This window comes from Dreissena polymorpha, chromosome 9 (assembly GCF_020536995.1).
Source record: "Dreissena polymorpha isolate Duluth1 chromosome 9, UMN_Dpol_1.0, whole genome shotgun sequence".
Taxonomy (NCBI): Eukaryota; Metazoa; Mollusca; class Bivalvia; order Myida; family Dreissenidae; genus Dreissena; species Dreissena polymorpha.
The window spans coordinates 79961657-79982215 of record NC_068363.1 but is presented as its reverse complement, the minus strand read 5'-3'; the positions used below and the strand labels follow the sequence as shown (position 1 = coordinate 79982215).

General features: G+C 36.0%; 2 protein-coding genes and 1 long non-coding RNA gene across 10 annotated transcripts in view; 2 read left to right on the top strand and 1 right to left on the bottom strand.

The window, feature by feature from the left end:
* LOC127844443 (unconventional prefoldin RPB5 interactor-like) overlaps window positions 1–19591 on the top strand; it is a 32415-nt gene extending 12824 nt beyond the window's left edge. Inside the window, exons 5-10 of one of the 2 annotated variants that reach the window (XM_052374650.1) lie at window positions 10587–10647; window positions 14202–14285; window positions 15235–15316; window positions 17047–17398; window positions 18114–18284; window positions 19040–19591. In XM_052374650.1, coding sequence (XP_052230610.1) covers window positions 10587–10647; window positions 14202–14285; window positions 15235–15316; window positions 17047–17398; window positions 18114–18284; window positions 19040–19327 — 1038 coding nt within the window. In that variant the 3' untranslated portion in view covers window positions 19328–19591. Of the gene's footprint in view, window positions 1–10586; window positions 10648–14201; window positions 14286–15234; window positions 15317–17046; window positions 17399–18104; window positions 18285–19039 lie in introns of both variants that reach the window. The other variant, XM_052374649.1, reaches the window with a different exon arrangement.
* LOC127844446 (uncharacterized) lies at window positions 2890–7850 on the bottom strand. Of its 7 annotated transcripts, none has more exons than XM_052374652.1 (3): window positions 7241–7845; window positions 5745–6748; window positions 2890–3296 (listed from the first exon to the last, which is right to left on the bottom strand). In XM_052374652.1, exons 2-3 carry the CDS (start codon window positions 6214–6216, stop codon window positions 2944–2946), a joined length of 825 nt encoding a protein of 274 aa, XP_052230612.1. In that variant the 5' UTR covers window positions 6217–6748; window positions 7241–7845; the 3' UTR covers window positions 2890–2943. The 7 variants fall into 7 exon arrangements, 1 of the variants encoding a protein (XP_052230612.1); XR_008032739.1 differs by lacking the exon at window positions 2890–3296 and adding an exon at window positions 4420–5435 and having other exon boundaries at window positions 7241–7850; XR_008032740.1 differs by lacking the exon at window positions 2890–3296 and adding an exon at window positions 4420–5342 and having other exon boundaries at window positions 7241–7850.
* On the top strand, window positions 3155–4568 carry LOC127844447 (uncharacterized). The gene is made up of 3 exons (XR_008032745.1): window positions 3155–3608; window positions 3702–4259; window positions 4446–4568. It is a non-coding gene; the product is annotated as an uncharacterized LOC127844447 (long non-coding RNA).
* Window positions 19592–20559: the final 968 nt, after the last annotated feature.

The window sequence follows — 20559 nt, the reverse complement described above, 5'->3', positions numbered from 1 at the left end:
AAGCCTAGTGAAGTGAAAAGCAAATCGTTAAGAGATTTTGGCTTCGTAAAAAGTTCATCAGTCTGCACAGACAAACAAAACAGACTCGGACAAGGCACACTTAGTGCTCTGATAAGGCTATGCAGCCTGGGGTGTCTGGACTCTCATCAGCCCAGAAAGACGCCATTCTTGATATATTTAAAGAAGACACAAACAGAGAACTCTGTCTGTAACAATCTGTGTTCCGATAGCATGTTGTTGTTTATGCAAGACTGTGAATAAAAATTGATGTTTCTTTCCTGTGTCATTTAAAGCTGACAAAAGTTAATCAAAGTCATTAAAATACCATTCTTCAATTTGTACAATTTACAAATTGTATTTTCCCAATTGGAAGGTTTAGCGGCTCGTTTTTTTTCCCAATTTGGTGATTTCACGACGCGAAAAATTCCCAATGGCATGGGTACCGGCCTGTTCCCAATTGGGTGAAAAAAATCACTGCAATAGGTTTATGATTGGCGCACATACGATAATGACACAAATACTGGAATATTAATACATCTTAATAATTAATTATCATAATACATGTTATATGTTACTGTAATTATAGCAATTGTTTTGTGATAAACAGCACAAACATGAAGCCAGACAAAACTACTAATATGCATTAACATAGATAGATGTCATACATGCTTGTTTTAAATGGTGTTATCTTAGGTGCATTAAAATATCTTATTTTCAAAAAAAGTTTTATTAAAATGTTAATTATAAAAGATAAACTCTATGAACATAGGCGAATCCAAGGGGGGTGGACGCGGCATACGCCCCACCTAAAATCGCCAAAGTAAAGTCAATTCATTTGATGTTTCACACTTGCTAGATTTAAATCACCTATTTAAACTCATTTTTCTTCTTTTGTACACGACATTTCCCATTAATCACAGACAATCGCTAAATGTTTTAACTTTAGACTCTCTGTCGCCCATTTTTAGCTCATCTATTTTTTGAAAAAAAATTATGAGCTATTGTCATCACCTTGGCGTCGGCGTCGGCGTCGGCGTCGGCGTCGGCGTTGGCGTTGGCGTCGGCGTCCGGTTAAGTTTTGCGTTTAGGTCCACTTTTCTCAGAAAGTATCAATGCTATTGCATTCAAACTTGGTACACTTACTTACTATCATGAGGGGACTAGGCAGGCAAAGTTAGATAACTCTGGCGTGCATTTTGACAGAATTATGTGCCCTTTTTATACTTAAAAAATTGAAAATTTTGGTTAAGTTTTGCGTTTAGTTCCACTTTTCTCAGTAAGTATCAATGCTATTGCATTCAAACTTGGTACACTTACTTACTATCATGAGGGGACTGGGCAGGCAAAGTTAGATAACTCTGGCATGCATTTTGACAGAATTATGTGCCCTTTTTATACTTAGAAAATTGACAATTTTGGTTAAGTTTTGTGTTTAGGTCCATTTTATTCCTTAAGCATCAAAGCTATTGCTTTCATACTTGCAACACTTACTAACTATCATAAGGGGACTGTGCAGGCAAAGTAATGTAACTCTGACTGGCATTTTGACAGAATTATGTGCCCTTTTTATACTTAGAAAATTGAAAATTTGATTAAGTTTTGTGTTTAGGTCCACTTTATTCCTACAGTATCAAAGCTATTGCTTTCATACTTGCAAGATTTATGAACTATCATAAGGGGACGGTGCAGGCAAAGTTATGTAACTCTGACTGGCATTTGGACGGAATTATGGGCCCTTTATACTTAGAAAATTGAAAATTTGGTTAAGATTTATGTTTTGGTCACTTTACCCCTAAAGTATCATAGATATTGCTTTCATACTTGGAACACTCACAAACTATCATAAGGGTACAGTAAAAGGACAAGTTGCATAACTCTGGTTGTCATTGTTACGGAATTATGGCCCTTTTTTGACTTAGTAACTTTTAATATATGGTTAAATTTTGTGTTTCGATCCACTCGAAGTATCAAGGCTATTGCTTTCAAACTTCAAATACTTACATGCTATCATGAGGTTACTGTACCTGGCAACTTGAATTTTACTTTGACCTTTGAATGACCTTGACTCTCAAGGTCAAATTATTAAATTTTGCTAAAATTGCCATAACTTCTTTATTTATGATTAGATTTGATTGATACTTTGATGAAACTACTCTTACCTGACATACCACAATAGACTTCACCCAAACCATCCCCCGTGCCCTCCCCCCCCCTCCCCCCTCCCCCCCCCCCCCTATTTTTTTTTTTTTTTTTTTTTTTTTTATAAGATCATCTCACAAATGACCACCACACCCTCACACTATACCCCCACCCCACCCCCCCCACCCCCCCCCCCCCCAAATTTTTTTTTTGATTTTTTTTTTTTTTTTTTTTTTTTTTTTAAGATCATCTCACAAATTATCACCACACCCTCACACTATACCCCCCCCCCCCGATTTTTTTATTATTATTTTTTTTTTTCGCTTTTTTGGAAGATAATGTAATAAATGTCCACAACCCCACACTATACACCCCTCTTCACTCCACTCCTCCCTCCTTTGTGATTGAAAATGAGAGTCCCTTCACCTTTAAAAAGAAAATAGATGAGCGGTCTGCACCCGCAAGGCGGTGCTCTTGTTTCAAGTCGAACTTTGCGATTCTGATGTATCCCTCTTTTTAGCCTTCAAAATTACTAACATCGTGGAGCTTCCGAGGGTGCTTCGCCCCCCTGGACCCCCTTGCAGGGCAAACCCACCAGGGGCCCTAGCGGTCCCCCTGGACCCCCAGTAAATCTTTCAAAATACGGCCCCCCCTAACCAGAAATCCTGGATCTTCCCCTGATGATTGTGCCCTTTTTGTTCCCTAGATATAAAATGACTTGACTAAATGAACAATGCACAGAAAAAATGGAAATATTTCTTTTGTATTATGTTTATATTAATGTGTTCTTTTCCACTTGAAGAGCTATTGCAAGTCCATAACAATAATTGTATTGTTATTACTATCTCCCACAATGATCTCGTCAGTGTTGGTATTGTAGCAGACAGACAATGGTCCGCTCTCTCCATCTTTATTTGAAGCCAGAGTTGCTAGCTTATTTCTTCCCTCATGATCCACTTGTATCACAGTATTGGAGCTTTGTGCGCAAACAAGGACCTGTCCAGCAGGTGTTACATGTAGACCATGTGGCTTCTGTAGATCAGAGTCAGTGAAGGTCGACAGTAGGGCTCCATCTTTGGCCAGAGTGAGAAGCTTGTTGTTTGTTAAGTTAGTGACAAAGATCCGTTCACCATCAGGACTTAGTGCACATTTGAACACTACAAAACATAAAACATGTTAGATACTATCAGGTAATGTTAAGATAGTGACAAAGATCCGTTCACCATCAGGACTTAGTGCACATTTGAACACTACAAAACATAAAACATGTTAGATACTATCAGGTAATGTTAAGATAGTGACAAAGATCCGTTCACCATCAGGACTTAGTGCACATTTGAACACTACAAAACATAAAACATGTTAGATACTATCAGGTAATGTTAAGATAGTGACAAAGATCCGTTCACCATCAGGACTTAGTGCACATTTGAACACTACAAAACATAAAACATGTTAGATACTATCAGGTAATGTTAAGATAGTGACAAAGATCCGTTCACCATCACGACTTAGTGCACATTTGAACACTACAAAACATAAAACATGTTAGATACTATCAGGTAATGTTAAGATAGTGACAAAGATCCGTTCACCATCAGGACTTAGTGCACATTTGAACACTACAAAACATAAAACATGTTAGATACTATCAGGTAATGTTAAGATAGTGACAAAGATCCGTTCACCATCAGGACTTAGTGCACATTTGAACACTACAAAACATAAAACATGTTAGATACTATCAGGTAATGTTAAGATAGTGACAAAGATCCGTTCACCATCAGGACTTAGTGCACATTTGAACACTACAAAACATAAAACATGTTAGATACTATCAGGTAATGTTAAGATAGTGACAAAGATCCGTTCACCATCAGGACTTAGTGCACATTTGAACACTACAAAACATAAAACATGTTAGATACTATCAGGTAATGTTAAGATAGTGACAAAGATCCGTTCACCATCAGGACTTAGTGCACATTTGAACACTACAAAACATAAAACATGTTAGATACTATCAGGTAATGTTAAGATAGTGACAAAGATCCGTTCACCATCAGGACTTAGTGCACATTTGAACACTACAAAACATAAAACATGTTAGATACTATCAGGTAATGTTAAGATAGTGACAAAGATCCGTTCACCATCACGACTTAGTGCACATTTGAACACTACAAAACATAAAACATGTTAGATACTATCAGGTAATGTTAAGATAGTGACAAAGATCCGTTCACCATCACGACTTAGTGCACATTTGAACACTACAAAACATAAAACATGTTAGATACTATCAGGTAATGTTAAGATAGTGACAAAGATCCGTTCACCATCAGGACTTAGTGCACATTTGAACACTACAAAACATAAAACATGTTAGATACTATCAGGTAATGTTAAGATAGTGACAAAGATCCGTTCACCATCAGGACTTAGTGCACATTTGAACACTACAAAACATAAAACATGTTAGATACTATCAGGTAATGTTAAGATAGTGACAAAGATCCGTTCACCATCAGGACTTAGTGCACATTTGAACACTACAAAACATAAAACATGTTAGATACTATCAGGTAATGTTAAGATAGTGACAAAGATCCGTTCACCATCAGGACTTAGTGCACATTTGAACACTACAAAACATAAAACATGTTAGATACTATCAGGTAATGTTAAGATAGTGACAAAGATCCGTTCACCATCAGGACTTAGTGCACATTTGAACACTACAAAACATAAAACATGTTAGATACTATCAGGTAATGTTAAGATAGTGACAAAGATCCGTTCACCATCAGGACTTAGTGCACATTTGAACACTACAAAACATAAAACATGTTAGATACTATCAGGTAATGTTAAGATAGTGACAAAGATCCGTTCACCATCAGGACTTAGTGCACATTTGAACACTACAAAACATAAAACATGTTAGATACTATCAGGTAATGTTAAGATAGTGACAAAGATCCGTTCACCATCAGGACTTAGTGCACATTTGAACACTACAAAACATAAAACATGTTAGATACTATCAGGTAATGTTAAGATAGTGACAAAGATCCGTTCACCATCAGGACTTAGTGCACATTTGAACACTACAAAACATAAAACATGTTAGATACTATCAGGTAATGTTAAGATAGTGACAAAGATCCGTTCACCATCAGGACTTAGTGCACATTTGAACACTACAAAACATAAAACATGTTAGATACTATCAGGTAATGTTAAGATAGTGACAAAGATCCGTTCACCATCAGGACTTAGTGCACATTTGAACACTACAAAACATAAAACATGTTAGATACTATCAGGTAATGTTAAGATAGTGACAAAGATCCGTTCACCATCAGGACTTAGTGCACATTTGAACACTATAAAACATAAAACATGTTAGATACTATCAGGTAAGAAATAATGACATAAACACTTTTTAAAAATCTAAAAATAATGTCAATGACATGAAAGTTCTTTATTGTTTTAATATCCACAGTACAACAATTATAATATTTTATGTTTAAATAATGATATATAAATGTGTAGTAAATGTTCATGTCTTCAATATTTAAATATATGTACAATACATTTACCTGTATTTGTACCTCCTGTATCCTCATAAAGCTTTTTCACAAGTGTCCCAGTCAGGGTGTAGTGGTAGAGAGCAGTCCAAGAGGTGATATACAATGCTCCCTGATGGTGGGCAATGCCTACCGCTTGATGTGGTAACGGTAACTTCCTCCCATTCACCAGCTGCCTATTGCTCACAGACACAAACTGCACATCTTTATTAACAGTTACAGCCACCTTACTGGATGTTATTTGGTAAATGTCCCTTGGAGAACCAGACACATCACAGTGACTGGACACATGGTAATGCCTGTCCAACAGCTTCACTTTGTTATTTAGGAAATCTGTAACAATGACCTCACCACTAGGAAGGCTGCAAATGCCAATGATAGAGCAAATCTGACTTACGTCACTTGGTATTTTCACATTATACTCGATCTTCCTCTTCACAGTCATCACCTTATCGGGTATCTTTTTGAGTGTGAGAGACTGCATACTGTCTACAATCCTCCCTAGACTCGACTGTTGGGATAGGTACAGCTCAATGTCAGTGTTTGCCTGGAATATCAGGGAACTCTTAACCTTCACATGGTTCTCTCGTAGATATGTCTCAGATTCCTGTATTTTGTCCAGACATTTCCTGCTGGCTATGAACTCTATTTCTTTCTTGCTCTTATCACAAAGGCCCTGTACAGCTTCACTGAGTTGTTGAAATTCATCCTTAAGTCTGCTGCAGTTGTCAACATCTTTCTTAAGAGAGATTTGCAATGTGGTCCTAATTTTATCCAATTCTTTCAAAGTAGATTGTTCGAGTTCATCCAAAGCAGCATCTAATTTCTTACGCAGGTCTCTGATATCTTCTAGTTTTTCACTATATGATCCCTGCACGGACTGTATGCTGTTCTATTGTGTTCTCTTTAACTTATTTATTTCAGCAAGAATGGTTTGAATTTTGATCGACAACTGCTTCATATCCACTGACAGCTTTTTTGCTGATTCAGAAATTAGAGCCAAAATGGTACACTGTCTGAAATAGCAACATACATCTCTGCTTTGAAATAAATAAATGAAGTTCACATCTTTGCAATCTCTTACCTTAAATGGTATTAAAAAATTTAAAACTTACTGCTTCCTTAATATGATATCATTTTAAATGCTGTTTGGATAAAACAATTATTTATTACTGGTGTTCATGGCAATTTAACCAAAGACATAAATGTAATGGTCAATTGCGCTTAGGCATTCATATGCCAGGTTTATCCCCTTAATCCCACTGTAAAAAAACATGGTCGAAGGGTCACCAGATATGTGAAAACAGGGCAATAATCTTATAAAATGGCGCTATACAATTTAATGTTAAAAAATTTAAAGTTATTAATTATGGACGAAAACCCTAATGTCCACAAATTTAGAGTCAGAAAAAAATAATTATTTGGGCTAAAAAGAGGGTTGTCTAAAAATTTAGTGTGTCCGAAAACTTAGAGTTATTAGGGTAACTTTAGTTCCCAGTTTCACTTACCTGTGATTCAGTAAAACACAATCAGAGCAGCACAGCTGACTGTGGTCCTGGCAAAACATTTTCAGTTTTTTGTTGTGAAAATCACATTTCAGTAGCAAATCCTCCATTGTCTTTGTTAAAGGCCATTTGTGTGTTTCTCCTCTTCCATATTTAAAATGGTTTACAAATATATGATCATGATGATGAAGGCATTCTTCACAAAAACACTTCAAACATGTTTCACAAAAAATTTCAGCACTTGCTTCTATATTATTTTTACTTTCGCAAGGGTTACAAAAATAGTCCTTCACTGAATCTGAAGATTTATGAACTGAATCTACAGAAGTTGCCATTTTCAAAGGGCATTGAGAACTGTCTTCTATTTAAAAGTTGTGAATTCACTATTTTTTTGACTACTTTTATGAAATACAATTAGCTATATCAAAACCAGAATGTGTTGCAAATTGACAGGCAAAGGTTTAAGTAAGTATTATTCACAATGTCCTGAAATTTAAACGCGTAAAGGCTTTATGTTGGCTGTTTAAGCTAAGTTAACAACCCACTTTAAATACACACTTAAGTACAATGTCCATAGTCAAGTCACAAAACGATCTTTTACATAGATAACATTTGTTTTGCAGATAACATTGGTATAAACCATTTTCAGAAAATGGTTTAAACTTACTACTTTCATTCACTTAAAGGTACTCGTTTGCAGATTTTTAAATTGAAACAAAAGGTTGTTTAATGTAAATTTTAACAATTGTCTAATATTAAGAATATAATATCATGAATAGTCTTAACTTATTAAAAAATATAATATCAGCAATTGTCTTAACTTATTAAAAGAGCAAGTAAAAAAAGGTTGATACAAAATATTGCTGTGCCCAGGATTAAGGAAGCAAAATCTAACATGCTTCAACAACACTACTGAGGCTTTAATGCTTTGCAACAAAATTCAAACAGCACGTTAGTTATATACACATTTTTCAAATGTTTGGTAAAGGTATTACAAACACTCTTTAAAGTTACAAAATAAATCGCTTGATAATTATGCATAAAAATTATCCATTTCTATTAAGGCACGGCTGCTATTTTACTTGTGTGGAAAATAAATTATGTCATGTGTAAAATTACATGATATTCAATATATTACTGATTGTTTAACATGTTCCCTTTTAATTGGCGTTTAACATTTGTTTTCGTTATAATTATGGTGCAAAGCATCTATGAAGACTATGGGTGGTGTGAATAAATATGTTTAAAGGTTCACCAACATGGAATAAAATTACAAAAGTACATAAATATATGGATAGAAACACAACAACCAAAAATAAGGAAAAGAAACGTGTATGTTGCTTTAAGGTAGGTGTACCTATGTTACAAGGTATATTTAAAGGTTTACATGTATTTAGGGTATGTGAATTAAATTAATTAATTGAGCATAAAATTTAGCGCCCAGTGAGTAATTATACCCCCACAAGCAAAGTTTAGGGGGGCATATAGGAATGAACTTGTTAACCACTTATTTTGCAACTGCAATGGAAACTCCAATTTATTATGACCATGTGTAAAATCTTGCAAAAAATACAGGCCTGATTTATCAGTGAAATACATATAAATAGACAAAAACCTACTATACCATTCGCTGGTTTCGCGATACGGTATTTCCTTACTTGCAGGCAACTTTTCGAGGAGTTTACTGTTATCCTTCGCCAAAGGTCTGCCTGTCTGTCCATCTGTCACAATTTTGTTAAGGGCTAAATCTCAGAAATTATCAGAGATATTCATGAAGCTTCATAAGTATAGAGATATCAATTAGGAGAAGTGCACAAGAACCATAACCCTGCACTTTTTTAAATAAGAGTTATTGGCCTTTATTGTTCATGTATGATGTTTAAGGGTAATATCTTAGGTACGATACAAGATTTAAACATGCAACTTCATTGGTGTATAAACATCAACGAGTATAAGTGCCATGCTTTCTTAAATAATAGTTGTTTCCCTTTGTTCCTTATAGTTCTGCAACCATCCATAAGCAAAATCTATTTGGTGGTGGATATCAAATCAACAAATTTGCTGTTGTTTTTGATAGACTCATTATTAATTCCAAATTGAACATGACAGAATTTTCAGAAAATAAAAATGTATGAGTTTATAAAATGAAAGGAATATTACGCAACGTAAGGTTGAGTTTTCAATGACTTGTGCTAAAAAAATAATTCATATTATTCAAGTTATTAATAATTGTGTTTGCAATAATTGTTGTAACATTTGATCATATTTGATAAATTTTCTTTTAATAAAAAAAAATTACAGAAAAGATATTGTAAAAGATAAAGTGGAAACACTAATGCTTGTCTCTGTATATTCTTATTAAAGGTTGGACTTGTAAAAAAGTATTTAAACAAAGTTAAGCCAACCCAATACCATAATTGTTAACCAGGTTGTCCGAAGGAAAAAACTGGTCATTAGATTGGTGAATGTCGGCGGGCAGGCAGAACAAGCTTGTCCGGGCCATAACTATGTCGTTGATTGTGAAATTTAAAAATCATTTGGCACATTTATACACCATCATTGGACGGTGTCGCGCGAAAGAATTACGTTGATATCTCCAAGGTCAAGGTCACACTTTGAGTTGAAAATCTGGTTTTGTGACAATTTTGTCCCTTGTTTTGTTTCTGTTCTGTGGAAAAAAATGCCCATTTCTATTTCGATCTATTTGAAAATTTAGCAAGATCAATCTATCATGTAAGAATGACGCTATATCCATCGTACATGTCTTCTGAGAAAACTGGGCATAATGCATGTGCATAAAGTGTCGTCCCAGATTAGCCTGTGCAGTATGCACAGGCTAATCAGGGACGACACTTTCCGCTTAAACTAGATTTTCAGTAAAAAGGGACTTCCTTTAAACCAAAAATACAATTAAAGTGGAAAGTGTCGTCCCTGATTAGCCTGTGCGAACTGCACAGGCTAATCTGGGACGACACTTTACGCACATGCATTTTTCCCAATTTTCACAGAACAAGACACATATATGCAGCTATTGCACTAGCGTTCGTATGCTAGTACTGGTACCTCTGAAGATGACTATTTTGTGTTTATTGCAAGCCTCGTTGAGGAAGAAGTGGACATAATGCATGTGTGTTAAGTTTGTCCCACGTAAGATTGTGCAGCCACACAAGCTGACTAGGGACAACAATTTCCGCTATAGACTGGTTTTTCGGTTAGAAGTATGTCCTTTTAAACAAAAAATTCTATAAAAGTTGAAAGTGTCTTCCGCACAGGCTAATCTGCGGACATCACTTTTTGCACATGCATTAAGCTCAGTTATCCCAGCACGATACTTATTGTTATTATACAGGATAGAGAAGTGCAGGATATTAGAGAAGAGTATGATGAAGAAAAGGAAAAGACCTGGAAAGGTACGACTTGAAAAGGATGGGGGATTGTTTTCACTGTTAGTACGGAGGATTGGTTATTCGGAAGTTTTTTTTGCTAAAGAAGTGATTACTTTATAATTAAAAATAAAATACTAATATAATGTACAGTATTTTACCTTATACACTGGTATGTATTTATTTTTTTGTAATCATGTTTTTATTTGCAAGTCATAAAAAACTGTATCAAAATAATTGACACTTGTATGTCATTGATTAAAGCAAGCAATTTTAAAACTGTCACTTTTCATCCAATCTTGATGAAAACTGGCCAGACTGTTTATCTTGGCAATATTTAGGCTATGTTTCAATATGGGTCATGTTTGTACTAAAACTAAGTCACCAGTTCTAACCTTTTTATGAGAAACCTCCTTATTACAACTTTAGAGGCCACATTGCATGCTGGGAAATTTGTTGTCTGCTAAAATGTTGTCTGCTAAATTTAAAAAATTAGCATTTTCTTCGATTTTTTTCAAAAAATACTATCAGAATAGCAAACAGTTTGGATCCTGATGAGACGCCACGTTTTGTGGCATCTCATCTGGATCTAAACTGTTTGCACAGGCCTTCAAAATTCAGTTCCCGCACTGAAAGGGTTAATGGCTTATTCTGAAAGAAATTTTTAATGAATGTTTATATTGAAAATATCTAGGATGAGTATGCATCTGGGTCACTGGTTGATATGCATTCAAAAACTTGGTCTAATCTGAGAAAAACCTTTTTACCATTCTAGAGGCTACATTAATGACTCTTATCTTAATGAAACTTAGTCAGACTGTATATTTGAACAATAGACCAGGAACCAATCTGGGTCACGGTCATTAACAAACTAGGTTAGCAGGCCAAATTTTAGATATAAATGCATACATTTTTATGAAACTTGGTCAGAATTTTTATCTTAACAATATCAAGGCTGAGTAAGAAGGTCATATCTTAGAAAACTATTTTTCCAACTGTATAAGCCACATTTGTAACTTAGCCTGGATAGCATGAGGTAAGAATGGTTCGTTACAATAGCTAGGCAAAGTTTGATTTTTGATCACATATATCCGAAAAATAAGTCACCAATTTAAATCTTACAAATCCTTTATGACCACTTTAGAGGCCACATTAATGACTCAATCTTAATTAAACATTTTCAGAATGTTTATCAAGGCAATGGCATGCTTTTATCAGGGTCGAAATCTATGTCACCCGTTAAAGTCTTTGACTATTTGTGCACATTGAATGCAGGTGAGTGTTTCAGGTCCATGAATGATGGCCCTCTTGTTGAATTTCCTGAAAGCATTTTCAACAGATACAGAAGGTTGTGGAAAAAAGGAACGCATTGTCATCCCCACCAATTTATTTATGACTTAATCTTGAAGACACTTTGTTATAAAGTTTATCTTGAAAATATCTAGGCCGAGTGTGAATCTGGCTCACCTGACTCCAAAAACTGGTCACCGGGTAAAATCTTATTTAAACCTTGTTAGAACATTTGAGGCCACATAGATGACCCTTTCTTGATGAAACTTGGTTAGAATTTTTATTAGCTCACCTGATTGCTCAGGTGAGCTTTTGTGACCAGTCTTTGTCCGTCGTCAGTCCGTCGTCCGTCCACATTTGTTCGTAAACACTCTAGAGGCCACATTTATTGTCCGATCTTCATGAAACTTGGTCAGAAGATTTGTCCCAATGATATCTCGATTGAGTTTGAAACTGGGTCATGCTGGGTCAAAAACTAGGTCACTAGGTAAAAAAAAAAGAAAAACCTTGTAAACACTGTAGAAGTCACATTTCATGCCCAATCTTCATGTAACCGTGTCAAAATGTTTGCCTTAATGATATGTTAGTTGAGTTCAAAAGTGGTTCCAGTACGTTGAAAAACATGGCCGCCAGTGGGCAGGGCAGTTTTCCTTATTTGGCTATAGAGAAACCTTGTAAACACTCTAGAAGTCACAATTTTTGCCCAATCATCATTGGTTTTATTGATATCTCGGACGAGTTCGAAAATAGTCCAGATTGGTGAAAAAACATGGCCGCCAGAGGGCGGGGCATTGTTCTCTATATGTATATAGTGAAAACATGTGAACACTCTAGAAGTCACATTTTTGGCCCAATTTTCATGAAATTTGGTTAAAATGCTTTCCTTAATGATATAATGGTTGAGTTCAAAAGTGGTTTCGGTCCGATGAAAAACATGGCCGACAGTTTTTCTTATGTGACTAGAGAGAAACCTTGTGATCGAACACTTAAGAAGTCACATTTTTTGCCAAATCATCGTGAAACTTAGTCAATACATTGGTTTTATTGATTTCTTGCACAAGTTGGAGAATGGCTCAAATCGGTGAAACACACTTTTAAGCTCATCTGATTGCTCAGGTGAGGTTTTAGGATTGGTCTTTGTCCGCTGTCCGTAAACACTCTAGCATTCACATTTCTCAAGCATTCTTTATTAAAGTTGCTGAAAGATCTCCGTCAAGTTTGATAATGAGCAAAATCAAATAATTTTTGCCATAATTATTGCCCTTAGATTGTTCAAATTTTCATTATATTATACAAAATCCTAGTAAACACTCTAGAGGTCACAATTTTGTTTCAGATTTTATGAATCTTGGTCATAATATTTATTTTTGTAAGAAAATTTTGATGTTTGGTAAAGGGGGTCAACTCAAAATATAGGTAACCAGGTCAAATCTTACAAAAAACAAAAACACTCCATACGCCAGTTTTTTGGTTCAATAATGATGAAACTTGACCAGGATGTTTGTCTGGACAATATCTAGGTAAAGTTTGACATTTGGTAAAGATTAAATAAATCGACTCCTCTCAGGTGAGCGAACTAGGGCCATCTTGGCCCTCTTATCTTGACAACATCTAGGCTGAGTTCCAATCTTTGTCACTTGTGTTCAAAAGCTAGGTTACCATGTACAATCATAGAAACACGTTGTTACCATTCTTAAGGCAATATGTATTAAACTTTGTCATACTGTTATATAGTCAGAGATTTATTCTGGGTCAAAAAGTAGGGCACTAGATAAAAGGTGGAAAAATCTTGTTACCACTCTACAAACCAAAACTTGGTCAAAATGTTTATCATGACAGTATACTGGTATGCACCAAGTTTGAATCCAGGTGACATGTGTCCTACAAATAAAATCACCAGGTCAAATCTTGGATACCCATATTACCACACTAGAGGCCAGGGGACCGTTTCAATAAACATCGTATTACACATTTACGATACGATACATTTTTCGAAGATACATAATTGCTAAAGTTCATATCATATGATTATAAATATTCAGTACTTAATTAATTACATTTGCATCTCAAGCGCCGTATATATTTGACGAGCATGGCGAGCTAGTTTGTCTACTTATTAAGATTACAAAATTCTCTCGTAAGTTAAAATTGCCGTACTATCGTTATTGAAACAGCCCCCTGATGTATAACTCAATTTTTGTGAAACTTTGTGAGAATTTTTATCTTGACAAGTTCAAGGTGATGTTTGAATCTGGCCCTCGTGCCCCATTTAATTTCATATTTCATTTCAGTCCAACACAAGAAAAATGTTCAGGCCTACAGACATAAATTGAAGGCAGAGGCAGAGCAAAGTAACACCCCTGTGACTACCAAAGGTTTGACTTTTTTATGTCCCCCACTATAGTAGTGGGGGACATATTGTTTTTGCCCTGTCTGTTGGTCGGTCTGTTGGTCTGTTTGCGCCAACTTTAACATTTTGCAATAACTTTTGCTATATTGAAGATAGCAACCTTCATATTTGGCATGCATGTGTATCTCATGGAGCTGCACATTTTGAGTGGTGAAAGGTCAAGGTCATCCTTCAAGGTCAGAGGTCAAATATATGTGGCCAAAATCACTTATTTTATAAATACTTTTGCAATATTGAAGATAGCAACTTGATATTTGGCATGCATGTGCATCTCATGGAGCTGCACATTTTGAGTGGTGAAAGGTCAAGGTCATCCTTCAAGGTCAGGGGTCAAATATATGTGGCCCAAATCGCTTATTTTATGAATACTTTTGCAATATTTAAGATAGCAACTTGATATTTGGCATGCATGTGTATCTCATGGAGCTGCACATTTTGAGTAGTGAAAGGTCAAGGTCAAGGTCATCCTTCACAAGGTCAAGGTCATCCTACAAGGTCAAACATCATATAGGGGGACATTGTGTTTCACAAACACATCTTGTTTAATGGGATATATTTGAAGAGCTTGCTTAGGGACAGCCCAATAAAGCTGCTCTTATACAATATACTTATTACATATTCATTCATTTATTAAAGTTGGAACTTATCTTTTTATAAGGCTTTGAATTGGTTTCTCATTTGAAATAATACAAATCTAGATGATTTCAGGAAAATATGCTATCAATCGAAACAAAAGTTTTGCACAACAATTATCATTAGACTAATTCATAGAATTTATTTGCCCATATGAATATGAAAGGGATTTATCATTAAGAGAAAATGTATTTGTTTATACAAATAATTGTCCAAAGTCTAACTAAATATTGTTGTGTCAATATTTCTTGATTAAGTATCGGTTTATTAATGTGTTTCAGATAACACTGATGCAGATTTATGGCAAAGACTTGATCAGTTAGAAGAGATCGAGTCCAGAAGACATGAGCTTGCAAAAATTGGGTAAATAAGTGATCCTCGATCTGTGAAAACAGGCCTTAATGCATGTGCATTAACCCTTTCAGTGGGGGAACCGAACATTAAAGGCCTTTGCAAACAGTTTGGATCCAGATGAGACGTCACAGAACGTGGCGTCTAATCAGGATCCAAACTGTTTGCTATTCTGATAGTATCCTATGAAAAAAAATCGAAGAAAATTCAGCAGACGACATTTTAGCAGATGACAAATTTCCCAGCATGCAAAGGGTTAAGTATCCTCCCAGATAAGCCTGCACAGGTCAATCAAGGACAACACTTTCCGCGCTAATGGTCTTTTTTTTACCCTCGGCTGTTTTCGGAGAAACTCCGAGGTATTGTCATAGCCAGCTTGTCCGCCGTCTGCGTCGTGCTAAAACCTTAACATCTAAAAGTGCTTCCACCTACAACATTGAAACTTCATAATGTAGCTGCACCTTGATGAGTTCTGCACGCAGCACCCATTTTTGGGTCACTAGGTTTAAGGTCAAGGTCACTGCAACCTCTAATATTCTTCTGACAAGCTTTCATTTATTTAAAACTGCACCCGCAGCCGAGGGTTGGCACCCGCTATGCGGTGCTCTTGTTTTAAAGTAAGTCTCTTTAAGTTTTGACAGATTTTTTTTTAACTGATTAGACAGCAGAGGCTTATCAGCTACGAGACATATGCATTAACCCTTTGCATGCTGGGAAATTTGTCGTCTGCTAAAATGTTGTCTGCTGAATTTCAAAAATAGCATTTTCTTCGATTTTTTTCAAAGAATACTATCAGAATAGCAAACAGTTTGGATCCTGATGAGATGCCACGTTCTGTGGCGTCTCATCTGGATCCAAACTGTTTGCAAAGGCCTTCAAAATTCGGTTCCCGCACTGAAAGGATTAAGCTTGGTTTTCCCAGAGAGAGACGCAAGAAGATTTTTGTTTATTGGATACTTTATTAAATTTGTCTTTAAATGTGCTGTTCTAGAAGATTTGATGCATTATCATAGGTGTTAACCTACTTTATTGCAATCATACATAATGATCAGTATATTCAAAATGTAAAATATTTTTATTCCCTTGGTAGGCTGGCATTTAATAGTCGCTTTGTAAGTCCATCGGTTTGTCTGTCCGTTTGCCTGGCATCCGTTTCAGATATTTACCGACCTACATGACATACATGTAAAGATTAGGTTCTTGTTATCTTCCAGTCATAGTTTTTGGAGAAGTAAGTGGCCTTGGGCTAAACAATTTTCTTTAAAATTTCTGGAACGCTCTCCTATTCTCTCCTGATTTTTGGTTTGTGAGTCTGCCAACATGAATTTCAGATTTAGTGTTGTTCTGGTCCGTTGATATCTGACGAAGTTTTGAGCAGTGAAATGTTCTCTTAAAAGTGCAGAGGGGTTTCACAAACATTGCCCTTGTTATAAGATTGTGTTCATTTTTTTGCTCATAGTCTAAAGAATGTAAGACAAAGTGTTAAAGTGTATGAAGTACTCAAAAATCATTTTTAACCGTGGATCATTACTTTTGTTGATTTTGTTGATGTCCACAAAAGTCATTTATTGAAGATAAACACATGAAATTTCTTGTTGTCGAATAAATGATTTCATAGTACTTAGTGTTATCTCAATCTTTCTTTTTTGTTGGCACCACTTCTTTGCATTAAGGTTGAAAGGAAAATATATATACAACAGTTATATCTTTTTTAAACAGTAATATATATGATATTTTTTCAGAACAAATGCAGAGTCCAAGTTAGAATCGCAGCAATTGCCCGACTGGGTCCCCTCATCATCAACGCATAATGAAGAACAGCCACTGGCTTATCAGCGGCGGGAGGACGGATCCTGGGAAAGTCTTCAACAACAAAATCAGATTGTACCGGTACCGGCAAATCAGCAGGAGACTACAGAAGATCAGGAAGACAGTGAATCAGATGTGCTAGATTCTGACGATGATGAATTAGATGATGAAGACGAGATTGAAGTGGAGGAATACAGTGAAAGTGATGATGAGGATGATGAGGCTGATGTATGCAGAGGAAAAGGACAGATTATACAGTTTTCACACACACTTATCCAACCGCAGGTAAATGTATAAAATTCATTTACCTAAATAAACATGTATGAGCATTGAAGTTTTCTTTTTGTCTAGGTTAAACCTATGTCCATCATGTTTTTCTGTTTGTTGGTGAAACTAAATTGTGTGATTTCTCAAAGAGTACAGATGTTTTTGGAATAATGTTGGTTTACTTATATAGGTCAATGTGAGGATAATGAAAGCCCATGGTTTACATCAGGGGTTAAAGGGCAATGTGACTCTTACTTAAAATTGAACTTAACCTAATATTTAATAACTAATGAAAATAATATTACGTGTAAGGTATAATTATGAAACTTGGTTAACACATGGGGATATAAGTTTGCATTATGTCTGTCTGTCTGTCAATCCAGGCAGAGCATAAAGGGGCAGATTGTGGGTCCAGAAACAAACAGGGCGCCAGGACCTGTTGTTTCACTGAGCCTTGTCCTGGGAAAACTGGGCTTAATGCCTTTGTGTTAAATGTCATTCCAGAATAGCCTGTGCGCCTTGCACGGGATAATCAGGGACAAAACTTAAAGCTATTTAGGGATTTTTGTTTAAAGCAAGTCTCTCATAAACGAAAAGCCAACTTAGGCTCAAGGTCCTATGCAGACTGCCTAGGCTAATCTGAGGCCACACTTTAAGCCCATGTCTCCAGTACAAGGCTCCTTTATGGATCTTACCTTGATTTCCATGTGTCTTTTTCTTTGAGCCTTCACAGGAAGGCAATTCGGAAGACCAGCTCACTCCAGGCAATATCTACCGGCGGATGTACCGGCCCAAGTCAATACTTAAGAAATCACCACCGCAGAAACGGCTCACAAAAAAGAAATCAACCAATCACAGCAGAGTATCATTTGATACTGAATCAGATGAGGACAGAGTTCACAAAGTGTGTTTTAATTATTGCTTTTACACTTTTTAATTCTATTTATTATGCTCCCCGTAAATTTATTTTGGGGGGAGCATATAGTCGCCGCTTCGTCTGTCTGTCCGTGCAAAATTTTTGTCCGGGCTATTCACAGCAACTTATGACCGGAATTCAATGAAACTTTATGGGAAGCTTCACTACCAAGAGGAGATGTGCATAGTATCAGCGGGTTCTGGTGGGATGATTTTTCAGAGTTATGGCCCTTTGAAATTTATGAAATTTTCCATTAACTGTACATATAGTGCAATTCTTGTCCGGGCTATTTCTCAGCAACTAATGACCGGAATTCAATGAAACTTTATGGAAGCTTCACTACCAAGAGGAGATGTGCATATTATCAGCGGGTTCTGGTCGGATGATTTTCACAGAGTTATGGCCCTTTGCAATTTTCTATAAAAAATTCTTGTCCCCCCCAACTACTGTGCCCTCAAGACGTTTCCTTTTATCTGAATATATAGTGCAATATTGTGACAAAAAAAACCTTTGGGTAGCATCACCCGTCTCCGACGGTTTCTTGTTTTAGCTGTTATGCAAACGTAGGCTTAAGATTAATGGAACTCATATCCATGTTTCACTAAACTTTTTAACAAGTCCATCATAAGTTTGCGAAAATCGGACAGAACTTTTGAGGAAGTTAAGCAGAAACTGAGATAATTGTGTTCTTGTAACTCGGGCAGTTTATGTAGTCAAAAACATTTTAATCTTTCTTTTTTCAGAATTTGGCAACATCAGACATGCAGTTAAAAAATCGTCCAGCTTTCACCAGTGCAGTGCTAGAGCGACAGACGACTGAACAATTTAAACTCCCCTCTGGAGCAGCCGAACATGGTACCACCAACACCCATTCCTCTGAATCAACTGTGACCCAGTTTTTAAATGAAAATTCAGACTCCGTTAAGTCAGTGACTGATCAGTTTGCAAGTGTCAGCGTTTCTGTTCCATCATCACAAGCAAATACAAAACCAGTGTCAAGATTCAAAGCTCAGAGATTAAATAAATCTTGAATCTGTGAACATAAACTTCTTATTTCCTACTTATTTCATTAACATACAAATTGATAGTCCTGGTATTGTACTCTGATAAAAACTGTTATGTAGCTGAACTTCATCTCGAATTCAATAATACAAATATTAGTATGAAAAAGTGTGAACAAATTCAGCAACATTCTTCCCTGCTGTGCATATTAAACTCAAATTTTCTGGCATGTAATTGTACTGTTAGTTGTAAAGTAGTATACTTCCTCATCAAAACTATTCACACATTTTTCACCAGGTTTTGTTCTACTCTGACTATTAACATATTTGTAACCAAGTTTTCAACGCATGTTAAAATCATGTTAGATAATGGTACCTGAGGAAAGCGGCGTCAAACAAATAGTTTGCGGTCTATAACTTTTAAGTTTGCATTAACTGATTTTAGTGAAACTTGTGATATAGTAAGCATGGGGATCTAGCTTGAGGTTTTATTTTGAGCATTGGGTCAAGGTTGACATTACGAAGAATAGAAACATTTTCGGCTTAATAAGTTTGATATTACGTGTGTTGATGTTTACATGTGTCGTGTTCTGTGAATTTGGGCAAAATGCATGTGCGTAAATTGTCATCCCAGATTAGCCTGTGCAGTATGCACAGGCTAATCAGGGACGACACTTTCCGCTTTAATGGTATTTTTCGTTTAAAGGAAGTCCCTTTTTACCGAAAATCTAGTTCAAGCGGAAAGTGTCATCCCTGATTAGCCTGTGCGGACTGCACAGGCTTATCTGGGACGACACTTTACGCACATGCATTATGCACAGTTTTCTTAGAACACGACACACATGAAGACCTAGCTTAGGATTGTATTTTGGGCTGGTCTGGTGGAGGTCACTTTCATAAAAAATTGAAATATGGCTTACCCTTCATAACTTCAGTTTGGATGCATGTATTGCACTGAAAATTGTGTTTAGGTCGTATACACACAGATCAAGCTTTGGAATTCATTTGAGGCCTGTCAGGTCAAGGTAACTGTTGTCAAAATATACATTTTTTCCAGTAAATAACTGGAATTTTGATAGAGATATTGAATTGAAATTATGTATGTGTAGGTTGCTTATGCATACCTTGCATAGGAGATCTCATAATGATCTAGTTTTTAACCCCACTTTACCCAGATTTAAATATGGCATTGATATTGTCAAGATAAAGATTCTGACAAAGTTTCATCAAGTTTCAGTCGTATAAATGGCATTAAATGTACA

Coding starts and splice junctions, on each gene's coding strand:
- LOC127844446 (XM_052374652.1), bottom strand. CDS start 6,216: ATGCAGTCTCTCACACTCAAAAAGATACCCGATAAGGTGATGACTGTG. Junction 3,297..5,744: donor TACAGGAGGTACAAATACAG/GTAAATGTATTG, acceptor TATGTTTTGTAG/TGTTCAAATGTGCACTAAGT.